The sequence below is a fragment of the Trichomycterus rosablanca genome, chromosome 16 (genome assembly GCF_030014385.1).
Source record: "Trichomycterus rosablanca isolate fTriRos1 chromosome 16, fTriRos1.hap1, whole genome shotgun sequence".
NCBI lineage: Eukaryota > Metazoa > Chordata > Actinopteri > Siluriformes > Trichomycteridae > Trichomycterus > Trichomycterus rosablanca.
Genome location: NC_086003.1, coordinates 27,384,203 through 27,396,688, shown reverse-complemented (window position 1 = coordinate 27,396,688; position 12,486 = coordinate 27,384,203). Strand labels below are relative to the sequence as shown.

Sequence of the window (12,486 nt, the reverse complement as noted above, 5' to 3'; positions counted from 1 at the left end):
ATGCAGTAAAGTTAATTGGAGCTACTGTAAATTGCCCTACATGTGTGTGTCTGCCCTGTGCTGAACTTGGGACCTGTCTGGGGTGTGTTTTGCCTTTTGCTTAATAAATCAGACCCATCACGACCCTGACCAGGATAAAACAGTGGAAAAACGGATGTTGGAGATCATCAGTCACAATGGATTACATGATATTGTAAGTCAGTTTTGATGTATTAAAACTTTAATGAAATAACATAATTCTGCATGGTGTCATGTATGTGTGCGCTAATCTAGACATGCAGTTCGCACCATGTGAAAAGCTTCCCACTGGTTTGTCTCACATCATTTAGCCTCACTGTACCAGTTTAAAATACACCATGTCTTGGCTGAAAGTCCTAAAGTGAGGACTCACATTAATATGACACGACTCTCCATCTCTCTCAGAAACAATGATCACATTTCCAAGGTGCAGGATAGACGCCATGATCTTAAAGATGCTCATCTGATAATTTTCTTTGACCCCTGGAAAAAAAAACAGGAAATTAAATTCAGTCTATAAATTCACATTTAAAAAGCATAGCTAACATCAATTTGTGACTCAATAACCAGTACACTGAAGTACAAAGCACGTGACTTACCCAGCATTGTAAAGGCTTCCCTGGTCTTTTGTAAATCTGCAGCATCGTTTACTCCTTGAATGAAAATGTTCTCACCCAGAGACGTGTACGTGAAGTCTTCTGCACTGGCTGTAATCCAAGAAAATGTGTAAGTAAAGAGTAATAAAGGCAATATTACTTATGAGAGGGGTTTCAGTATGAATTAAGGGCTTTATTATAGTGCTCTACAATAGCAGGAGTGAAACGTGTACAGAACAGATGCCCCTATTATCATTATTGTTATTATTATTAATAAAATTAACAATAATAATAATCTTTATTTACATTCAGCAGTTCAAAGTGAATCACATGACAGAAAAAGGCACAAATACAATAATTCAAATAAAAGAATAAAAAGGCAAGAATCACATTATAAAGAAAAGCTTGATTTAAAAACTAAATAAATGAAGACACTGTATTCAACTGCTACCCCAGGATTTTAAGCTAGTCATGCAGTTTTGAATAGTCTGTATTTGGGTTATGATAAGGGATTTACCCCATTCCCAAAGTACCTAAGTGAAGCTATATTCTCAAGCATAACCTGTATTTGTGTTATGATGGGGGATTTAATCCCAACCCCAAAATACCTTTTTTGAGACCCTGTATTCTCATGGATAAGATGTATTTGGGTTATGATGAGGGATTGAATCCCATCCCCAAAATACCTTTGACACCCTATATTCTCACGCATAACTTGTATTTGGGTAATGATAAGAGATTTACCCCATTTCCAAAGTACCTACGTGAGACACCATATTCTCAAGAATAACCAGTATTTGAGTTATGATGTGAAATACAATCCCATCCCCAAAATACATTTGACACCCTGTATCAATCCCACCCCCAAAATACCTTTGACACCCTGTATTCTCATGGATAACCTGTATTTGAGTTATGATGTGGAATATAACCCCATCCTGAAAGTACCTTTGAGACCCTGTATCAATCCCATCCCCAAAATACCTTTGACACCCTGTATTCTCATGGATAACTTGTATTTGAGTTATGATAAAGGATTTACCCCATTCCCAAAGTACCTAAGTGAGACGCTATATTCTCAAGCATAACCTGTATTTGAGTTATCCTCAATGTCTCCAGTAGGAGCAAAACTGACTCTATATTGGAGGAGAACTGCTAGGTCTAAAACCCTTGACTTGCTTCAATAAGATAATGCTGATCTTGGGTGTATTTTCACACTTACAAAAATCTGACTAAAAGAATAAGATTAAAAAGAAAAACTAATAGAGGAGAAATCGACAAGGACAGTTCAATTCACTATTCGAAGCCTAGTATGTACAGTACTGTCAATCAGCACAATGAGGGGAAAAGTATCTAAAGAAAAGCTATTAGCAAAGTGCTGGTAGGTCGTTTGGCTACTCACTCAGCTGTAATTCGTTGAACTCGGGGAGCGAGGCGGAGGCACAGAGCTGGTAGAAGATGTGGTAGTTCCTCTCCTCCTCAGCCTGCAGAAACAAACAGCCTCTCTGTATAAAACCCCAATTCTGCAGAACTGCTGATCAAGTTAGAGATGAAATAAATGCCGTCACCACCGCACTCACCTGAAACACTACTCTGGACTTCTCTAGTAAATACGTCCGCATGTTGGCGCCGATGATGTGATACCTCTTGTCGAAGCCGATCTGAATGTACTTTCCGAAACGGCTGCTGTTGTCGTTACGTGTTGTCTTCGCGTTCCCGATAGACTGGGAATCGCACAGAGGAATTCATTTGTAAATTCGGGGTCTGACACATTTCGTTTCAAGGAGTTTGCACATAAAATCACGGTTTGTTTTGTTTTTATGTATTTTCCCCTTTATCTCTCGATACAGAATCTGACCACGACCAATAACGAGCTTATTCAGGCCTTTATGCTTATCATGTCTGCCCAACATTTTATATACAGTATCACTGACCATGACACATAGAAATGTTAGAAAATAGGCAAAACAAAACCCCAAAACAGCTATAACAACCCCCCCCCCCCCCAACAATACACCTAATTTTATAAGATGCACACAATATATATATATACACTGATCAGCCATAACATTAAAACCACCTCCTTGTTTCTACACTCACCGTCCATTTTATCAGCTCCACTTACCATATAGAAGCACTTTGTAGTTCTACAATTACTGACTGTAGTCCATCTGTTTCTCTACATGCTTTGTTAGCCCCCTTTCATGCTGTTCTTCAATGGTCAGGACCCCCACAGGACCACCACAGAGTAGGTATTATTTAGGTGGTGGATGATTCTCAGCACTGCAGTGACACTGACATGGTGGTGGTGTGTTAGTGTGTGTTGTGCTGGTATGAGTGGATCAGACACAGCAGCGCTGCTGGAGATTTTAAACACCGTGTCCACTCACTGTCCACTCTATTAGACACTCCTACCTAGTCGGTCCACCTTGTAGATGTGAAGTCAGAGACGATCGCTCATCTATTGCTGCTGTTTGAGTCGGTCATCTTCTAGACCTTCATCAGTGGTCACAGGACGCTGCCCACGGGGCGCTGTTGGCTGGATATTTTTGGTTGGTGGACTGTTCTCAGTCCAGCAGTGACAGTGAGGTGTTTAAAAACTCCAGCAGCGCTGCTGTGTCTGATCCACTCATACCAGCACAACACACACTAACACACCACCACCATGTCAGTGTCACTGCAGTGCTGAGAATGATCCACCACCTAAATAATACCTGCTCTGTGGGGGTCCTGTGGGGGTCCTGACCATTGAAGAACAGCATGAAAGGGGGCTAACAAAGCATGTAGAGAAACAGATGGACTACAGTCAGTAATTGTACAACTACAAAGTGCTTCTATATGGTCAGTGAAGCCGATAAAATGGACAATGTGTGTAGAAACGAGGAGGTGGTTTTAATGTTATGGCTGATCGGTGTATATATATTGTGTTAAATACAGTCAGATCTCTTTGTTAAAAGTCATTTAATCATATACTGCACCTCCATGATGGGGCTGGAGGCCAGAACTTTCTCTTCGACGTTTGTGTCGTTGGCTGACCCTCCCACAGTGGCGAAGTAGCGCATGGCGTATTTGGCGGACACCGTCTTCCCAGCTCCTGACTCTCCACTCACAATGATCGACTGATTCTTCTCATCTCTGGAGAAAACACAGATTCTATTTTAGATTCTATTTTGAGGTCATTAATTAATTCAATTGTTCAATTAATTTAATGTGTTACAAATGTCAAAATATTGTCTTTACAAACAAACAAACAAACGATTGCAAATCTTGTATCAGCAGATCAAAACTGCACTAACGGCAAAAGTATGTGGACACCCCTCCAATTGTTATACGTTTAAGCCACACACACACACCTAACAGGTGTGTAAATACAAATTATATGCTTATAGATTTATAGTAACTGTTTAGGGAAGGCCCTTTCCTTTTCCAAGGTGATTTCGCCCATGAGCTGACCTCAACCTCCTTAAACACCTTCAGAATGAACTGAAACGTTCATGGTAAGCCAGGTCTTTTAATTCAGCATCAGCACCTGACCTCACAAATGGGCACGAGCACCCGCACACACACTCAAAAAAACTTTCCAGAAGAGTTAAGGCTGTTATAGCTGCAACGTGAAAGAAAGGGATTGGTGGCAACCTTATATTACGGCACATGTTTTTGGAATAGGATTTCCAACAAGCTTATGGTCAGCTGTCCATACGCTGGGCCATATAGTGTATTTTAGGTGGGTGGTCGTAATGTTTTGGCTAATCAGCAGGTAAACTTTAAACCCTGACTGCAGCTTTCAGAGGTTTGAGATTAAAGCTCTTCTGACCTATCCAGGCTAGATTTAGTAGCACGTTACGCTTAAATAAAATCACTAAGAATCTTCTGCCCGTTGGGGTCCGAACTGAGCTTCGTCAGGTTCTCAACTAACTGACCTGTAATCAGCTAACAAGCACAAAGGTCGCCCTAAATAGCTGAAAATATCCGAGGGCCACACAGTGTTCTGTTTTAATTGCTACTCTGTCCTCGCTAAAATTTGTGCTTGTGACCGGCCACGTCATCGAGGAGTGCTTTTGAGGTTGCGCCTCTGCAGGGGGATCTTTCCACTCAGACTTGATGTGAACGTGGATTTGTCTTTTTGTTTTTCATGGGGGAGAAAACAAAAAGTCGTGAGCAGTGAGAACAAGAGCACTGTAATCATCCACCCACTCCATTCATCCCTGAGCCAGCAGGATGAACTCTGAGATTATTCAAGGCTCACACGCTCAAAGTCCGACTGCAGCACTAACTCAGCTTGAGTCGTGCTAAAGAAAGAACCGGTAATGATAAATGCTGTAATAATAATTATGTATTTCTGAATAGAATGTTTTACAAGCTAAAGTTTGCTTACGAAAACAACTAAAGAATGAACAGAAGCCATGACAGACACAATAGACAGCCAAAAGCATGTGGACACCCTTCCTAAATATAAGGTTCAGGTGTTTCTGCCTGGCACCACACAGCTGCCAGGTGTATAAAAACAATTATGTAAAATATAAATATAAATAATATGCCTCGAGGTTTGTCCATGGCTACAGACTAGAAAGTCCATCAAGCTTATGGTCGGGTGTATAGATACTTGTTTAGCTGTATAGTGTACTAAGACAACAAATGCAACAAAGCGCTATCATTTAATAAAAAGACAGATACTTGACCAGTATCTAGGGGAAAGCCTTAGCCTAGTGGTTAAGGCATAGGACTAGTAATCCAACGGTTGCTGGTTCAAGCCCCAACTGCTAGGTTGCTGCTGTTGGGCCCTTGAGCAAGGCCCTTAACCCTCAGCTGCTCAGACTGTATACTGTAATGTAAGTCGCTTTGGATAAAGGCGTCTGCTAAATGCCAGAAATGTAAATGTTGACCAGTAGACTTATCTAATGGAAGCTGCACCATCATAACGCCACAAGCATCGGAATCTCACCAATTACAACCCCAGTTGCCAAGAGCAATTCCTTTATGCCCGGTTCACACTACACGATTTTTGCCCTGATTTTTGCTCGCCAACTGGGCGTTCGCTCGGCGATCGAAACTCGGTTCTCAATCTCTATGTGTGGGAACTACTCAACAACTCGATCCGAGCAGACTGAAGAAATATATCTAGCATGTTAAATATCTGGATCCGAGTTGCCCAACTGGCAATGAGTGCTGTGTCGAACATCCAATGAGAATGCAAAATACGGTGTGAGGGGAGGAATGTAAAAAGGTGGGACAGGGGCGTAATATAGTTTATATCAGAATACATCAGCACACACACACAAATTTTACAGTATTTCTGACCTTATCGTTCTCTACAAAACACCCACGCTGCATTGCAAAAAATATTTATTAACCTCCAACTCACTATAGAACAATCCATGCTGCTCACGTTGCCAAATCCACTCAGATTCATTTATTTTTCCTCTTTGATTTTACGCTGCACATCAGCGCACAGACTCTGATCGCTCGCTACTTCTTGACGTGCATTTTTGGACGTGGTATCATTAAACCCCTCGTCACTTCCCGTGTGTGTTTTCGTGACAAAACGTAGTTTGGGAGACCGGAGAAGCTCGGCTGCGAGTGTGTGACCCCTATCGCCCATCATTCGTGTAGTGTGAAAGCCACACCGACCTGAAAGACTCCCGATTACAAGAGATCCAGTCGTGTAGTGTGAACTGTACAGCGACCCGACCACTGTGAAAGTCGTGTAGTGTGAACCTGGCATTGCCGGATGCTGTAACTATTAAAGAAGCTATTTAGTTTAAAGGAGTTAATAGCAAAGCTGCTGATTATTTCTGTTCATTTGTTCCCAAGTATCTACCTGTGCCTCACAGATCAGTGCTTCTCTATTTGCAACATGAACCTGACAGTTTTCAAACTCATCCACACAGGTCTGAAAATCTCTATAAATTCTGTATTAGAGCATCAGACCAAATATATTTAATTATAGTAACGAAGTATTTAATACTGTGCTACCATACATCAGCATTTACCTGCCCATCTGCTTATAAGCCTCCTCTGCCACAGCAAATATATGCGGGTCCATATCACCCATGTTTTGCCCGCTGTAGGCATTGATGACCTCCTCGCCATAGATGGGTAACTGCTCGTATGGATTAATCGCCACCAGTACGATACCTAAAGGTGAAAAAGAAAAAAAAACTGTGAAAAACATTGTTTAATTATTAGATTGTTTTAAAACCCAAATTGTGTCCTAGAGCTGTAAAGGTCACGAGTTCGTGCAGTTTAAATATTCTTAATTAAACTAATCATATGTAGACAACTCCCCTGTTCTACAGTATAATAGCTCAGGTGTTCTCTGAGAACAAAGCACAATTCAAGATGGGTCGAGGTTCACTGCTTGACAGACGACAAAAGAGTGTTTGATATTTATATTTCTATATTTCTCAAAGCACAATTTCAAGGGATTTAGGAATTTTACTATCCACACTCCGGAACATTATGACAAAGGGCAAGTCTGAAAACCAATACTGAAAGCCCCAATTGACACATTAAAAACAGAAATGATTTTGTAACAAACATGAATATTCCTGAATATGATTCTGTAATGAATATCACAGTGTTATTTAACAGTAAAAGGGCACTAGACTGGCCTGCCTGCACTCCAGACCTAAAAATGTGTGGTGCATTATGAATAAAACACTTAGAACATCCTTTTGCCTTGGTAACCTCTAATAAGCCCTTCTGGTAAGTGCTTATACACTTCGGACACTTCGGACACCTCTTTAAGGAATTTTTTTGCCCATTGCACAAGCTTTGTGTTGTAACTGCTTATTTTTTTAATCCCACCAACGATTCTCTGTAGGATTTAAATCTGGACACTGTCCATGATGTCAGTCTCGTGATTCCCATTTGGCCTCTAGATAAAAGAACTGGACTTTCTCCTACAGCCAGACAGGTTTACTTCCGGAAAAAATACTCCCAATGGTGTTAGTAGGAATGTTCAAGGTCTTGAATATCTTCTCATAACCACTGCCCTTTTGATGCACTGAAATTATCTCCTTTATCAGCAGGTAATTTTCATCATGGTTGCACTCTTTGAACACTTGAATCTCTGGGTGGTGTTTATACAACACATCACAGCGGAAGCCCAATCAGTCCCAGTGGTTTAATCACGTATTGTTTGTTTATTAGGATTTTAACGTCATGTTTTACACTTTGGTTACATTCATGACAGGAATCTTACACAAGATTCATCAGTTCACAAGGTTATATCGAATACAGTCATGGACAATTTATTATCTCCAATTCACCTCACTTGCACTGTGGGCTGTGGGAGGAAACCGGAGCCCCCGGAGGAAACCCACGCAGACACGGGGAGAACATGCAAACTCCACACAGAAAGGACCCGGACCGCCCCACCTGGGGATCGAACCAAGGGCCTTCTTGCTGTGAGGCGACAGTGCATCATGTTGTAACCCAACTTTATGTCCTACATAAAAACGTTCATTCCATGCCATATTTAACTGCTTTAATTTAAAGTGAAATCTAGCTTAGTAAAATACTGAATATTTCTCACTGCAACTGTATATTTACTAGGGATGTAACGATTCACGATACTGGGTTCACGATACGATTTTTTCCCGATTTTTTTTTTAAACTGAAGACAAATGATGACAAAATTCCCTTTTATTATTTCTCTTAAAAAAAAGAAAATAAAATACTGTATTTGTGATTATCTTTTATTTATCTAAATAATAAACGCCCTTTTATTTCTGAGGTAGGCACAAACTATGCAAAACAGTTTTGAATTAAGCCCAATTTGGCTGAAAAACCCCGAATTTGGCAACCAGGCGTATGGCGCCAGTGACGTCATCAAGGCGCGGTGTATAGCGCCAGCGCCCTCTGCTGTTTAAAGTGAATATCGATGCACTGTACATGTGAAATCGATTTGAATCGTGGGATTTTTTAATCGGTTATTAACTGTATTGTGGTGAATCGTTACATCCCTAATATTTACACACACAAAAAATCCCTGCTGTTCATTTTTATTCACATTCTTCCTACTGTCCCACCTTTGGCATCATTCGATTTACAAAAATAAGAGTAATAATTAGAAGATTAAGACCATAAAGACGCCTCATTATGGACTTTATGCTGTTGAACAGTAGACAGGATGTTGATTCTGTGATAGAAAGTGACGTCAAAGGTATGCCAACGTGTACCAATTTAGCAACAGCAGAAAGAATCAACCCTTGACCTCCTTTGAAAGGAAACAATTCAGACTTAAAACTATTGAAATATGAAGCACTCATACATTACTGCACTCTAACAATAAACAGAATGATCTCAGTTATTACCCAACTTGAGGTTAAAACATCCACTTTATCACACAAACAATGTAAAACTAGTCGTGTTCCTTTAAGAAAAAACTTCATGTTGTCAAGGAGATGAACACAGCAATGAAGACACTGACTAGACGAGATAATGAGCAGAGTGGACGACACGAGCCTCGTTCACCTTCACCCTGTACCCTCCGAATTACAACTGAACACAGTTTACGGTTTGCTGCTATGGAGAGAATTGAGACGGCCAAGAATGTGAGTAAAGATTCCCCAGTGATGATAAACCACCTCACACATCATCATCACCACCTCAACAGTAACCAGCTGTAACCAGAGCAGAAACACTGAGAGAGATTTAGTTGTATCAGACGTGAGAAACTTACCACAGTAGGTGTAAATGTGGTTGGACTCGATGAAACGGACTTTGAGGTTGTGCAGGACGGCAGGTTCGTGCAGGTAGCTGAGGGCTGTGAGATCATTTTCTCCCACTAAAATATCAGGGTTCCTCAGGAATGGGAGCGGATTGTCCTTGGGACCGACTGGATATGCTAACGTCTAAAGAAACAAAGCAGGAGTCAACGGGAGACGATCGAGTATCAAGTTTAAATTTTCCTACTTTTCCTCAAGAAACTCCAGTGACCAGCACAGAGTCCTGACCTCAGCCACACTAAACAGCTATAAAATCAATGTCCAGCCATGCAAATGCTCTTTTGACGGTCCTGGGTTCGATCCCCAGGTGGGGCGGTCCGGGTCCTTTCTGTGTGAAGTTTGCATGTTCTTCCCGTGTCCAGGTGGGTTTCCTCCGGCTGTTTTCTCCCACAGTCCAAAAACATGCAAGTGAGATGAATTGGAGACACTAAATTGTCCATGACTGTGTTCAATATAAACTTGTGATCTGATGAATCTTATATTATATCCTAATAAACAAACAAACGAACACCAAGTTCCCACAGACATACTTCAAGATCTTGTGAGAAATGTACGGCTGTTATTCTTGTTTTACACACTTTGGTTACATTTATGACGGAAACGATGGTCAAACACAATCACAGACAATTTTGTATCTCCAATTCACTTCACTTGCATGTTTTTGGACTGTGAGAGGAAACCGCAGCTCCTGGAGGAAATCCATGCAGATACGGGGAGAACATGCAAACTCCACACAGAAAGGACCCGGACCGCCCCACCTGGGGATCGAACCCAGGACCTTCTTGCTGTGTGGCTGCTATTATAGCTGAAAAAGATAACGATAAATAAAGGTCACTCATATTATCATATGTTTTTTAAATAGAATGTCCAACAAGCTCATGGTCAGGTGCCCAAATTAATTGTGTTTGTTTGTTTGTTTGTTTGTTTATTAGGATTTTAACGTCATGTTTTACACTTTGGTTACATTCATGACAGGAACGGTAGTTACTCATTACACAAGACTCATCAGGTCACAAGGTTATATCGAACACAGTCATGGACAATTCAGTGTCTCCATTTCACCTGACTGCACGTCTTTGGACTGTGGGAGGAAACCGGAGCGTCCGGAGGAAACCCATGTAGACACGGGGAGAACATGCAAACTCCACACAGAAAGGACCCGGACCGCCCCGCCTGGGGATCGAACCCAGGACCTTCTCGCTGTGAGAAGTGTGACAGTGCTACCCACTAAGCCACTGAGCCAAAAAAGATGACATAGAGGTCATATGTTTTTTAAATAGAATGTCCAACAAGCTTATGATCAGGTGCCCAAATACTTTTGGCTCTATAGTGTACGTTGAAATGGAATTCTCAACTACCGTATTTTCCGCACCATAAGGCGCACCGGGTTATAAGGCGCAGTCTCAATTACGGGATCTATTTCTGTACTTAACCCGTAAATAAGACGCATTATAAGGCGCTAAAACATACGGTCTACAAAAAAAGGATACCTACCGGAGGCGTGGCGGAGGTAAGCGTACGTACTGTACGTATTACGTAATGTTCTCTGATTGGTTTATCGCTGCCAGCGTACGTAGTGTACGTATTACGTCCCTGTGTCAGCGGGAAATGGTCCGATAGACCAGCCATTCTCAACCGGGGTGCCGTCTGGCTTCATCAGGGGTGCCGTCAAAAACATTCTGATGTTATTTAAAGAAATAAACGTGGGTCGCGTCTGCCGTGTACAGCGATGAGTCGTTTGCGAAAGACCCGAACTGAATAACAGGAACCGAGTCGTACGCGTTGGCTCGCAAAGGGGGGGGGGGTTGTTGGAAGCGCCCGTCATACACAACCGCGTGTTGGTTTCACCAAGGGGAGGGGGGGCGTGGCGCGAGGAGGAATGCAGAGGGTAAGTGCTTCTTAACACATTTCAGACTGGGGTGACTCAAGATTTTGAACACTAGTAAAGGGTGCCGTGACTGAAAACAGGTTGAGAAACACCGCGATAGTCAATCAAGCGGAGCGCTTACCAAAGTCGCACAACAACATTTTTACAGATTTTGGAACTCAGTGCACGCATAAGGCGCACCGGATTATAAGGCGCACGGCAGATTTTTGGGAAAATTTAAGGCTTTTAGGTGCGCCTTATAGTGCGGAAAATACGGTACCTACCATATTTTTAACCTAAGCATAAAATGACTTGATAGTAATTTTAATAAAACATAATAATACAGGAGTTAATTATGTGTATAAAAAATTTAGATGGTCTCAGAACTGAGCGTCACTCCTAACTCGTATTACTCTCGACATTTTTACTTGTTATCTGACACGAGTCTCAATACCACAGCAGTTCCTGATTAAATGATTAAAACCTGGAACCTCCAACCACCGAAACATGGTTATAAAGACACAAATATTATAACACAAGTCCTGCTGAACCATGGATGAATACTGAAAACCCTCATATTACACACAGCTCACGTTTATGCTTCTTATGAAATACGATGAACTTTTTTCTATTAAGCTTTAGAAAGGAGTTAAAGAGGTACGGTTCTGCTTACCGATTCATCTTCTAGTTTAATGTTCAGGACAGAGTCGCCTAACTTGTAGTCTTTTATAATCTCAGCAGGTTTCCACACCTCCTCTGGATCGGGGATCCAAACCCGGGTGTACTGAAACACAGCAAAGTACAAATATGTTACACACTCATCATTATAACATTTAAATACATACAGCAGTGTAAAAATAAACAATGTTTTCCCTAATTCATTTTAAATGCACTTGTGTTTGAGTAATAAAAGCAATCCAGGATTAACAATTACGGTACACCCCCCCAACCCCCTCACATGACAGCACTGGTGAGATTCGAACCCCGAGTCTGCGGCTCTCAGCAGTAGTGCGTCTATGTTTTTTGTTTGTTTGTTTGGATTTTAGCGCCATGTTTAACACATGGTGTCACTTTATGGCAGGATCGTTATTATGTTTAAATCTGCTTATTGTATCTCGTCTTTATATTGTGGGTCCATTTCATACTTTTATTTTTATTTGTTTATTAGGATTTTAACGCCATGTTTTACACTTTGGTTACATTCATGACAGGAACGGTCTCCAATTCACCTCACTTGCACGTCTTTGGACTGTGGGAGGAAACCGGAGCACCC

At 41.4% G+C, this 12,486-nt stretch overlaps 1 protein-coding gene across 1 annotated transcript in view; it reads right to left on the bottom strand.

The window, feature by feature from the left end:
- myo5b (myosin VB) overlaps nucleotides 1–12,486 on the bottom strand; it is a 74,891-nt gene that overhangs the window by 41,448 nt on the left and 20,957 nt on the right. The window contains exons 2-9 of the mRNA XM_063011057.1: nucleotides 11,887–11,997; nucleotides 9,301–9,472; nucleotides 6,605–6,749; nucleotides 3,593–3,749; nucleotides 2,195–2,338; nucleotides 2,017–2,098; nucleotides 618–725; nucleotides 392–501 (exon numbers count right to left, since the gene is read on the bottom strand). Of these exons, the coding sequence (XP_062867127.1) occupies nucleotides 392–501; nucleotides 618–725; nucleotides 2,017–2,098; nucleotides 2,195–2,338; nucleotides 3,593–3,749; nucleotides 6,605–6,749; nucleotides 9,301–9,472; nucleotides 11,887–11,997 (1,029 nt within the window). The remainder of the gene's footprint in view (nucleotides 1–391; nucleotides 502–617; nucleotides 726–2,016; nucleotides 2,099–2,194; nucleotides 2,339–3,592; nucleotides 3,750–6,604; nucleotides 6,750–9,300; nucleotides 9,473–11,886; nucleotides 11,998–12,486) is intronic.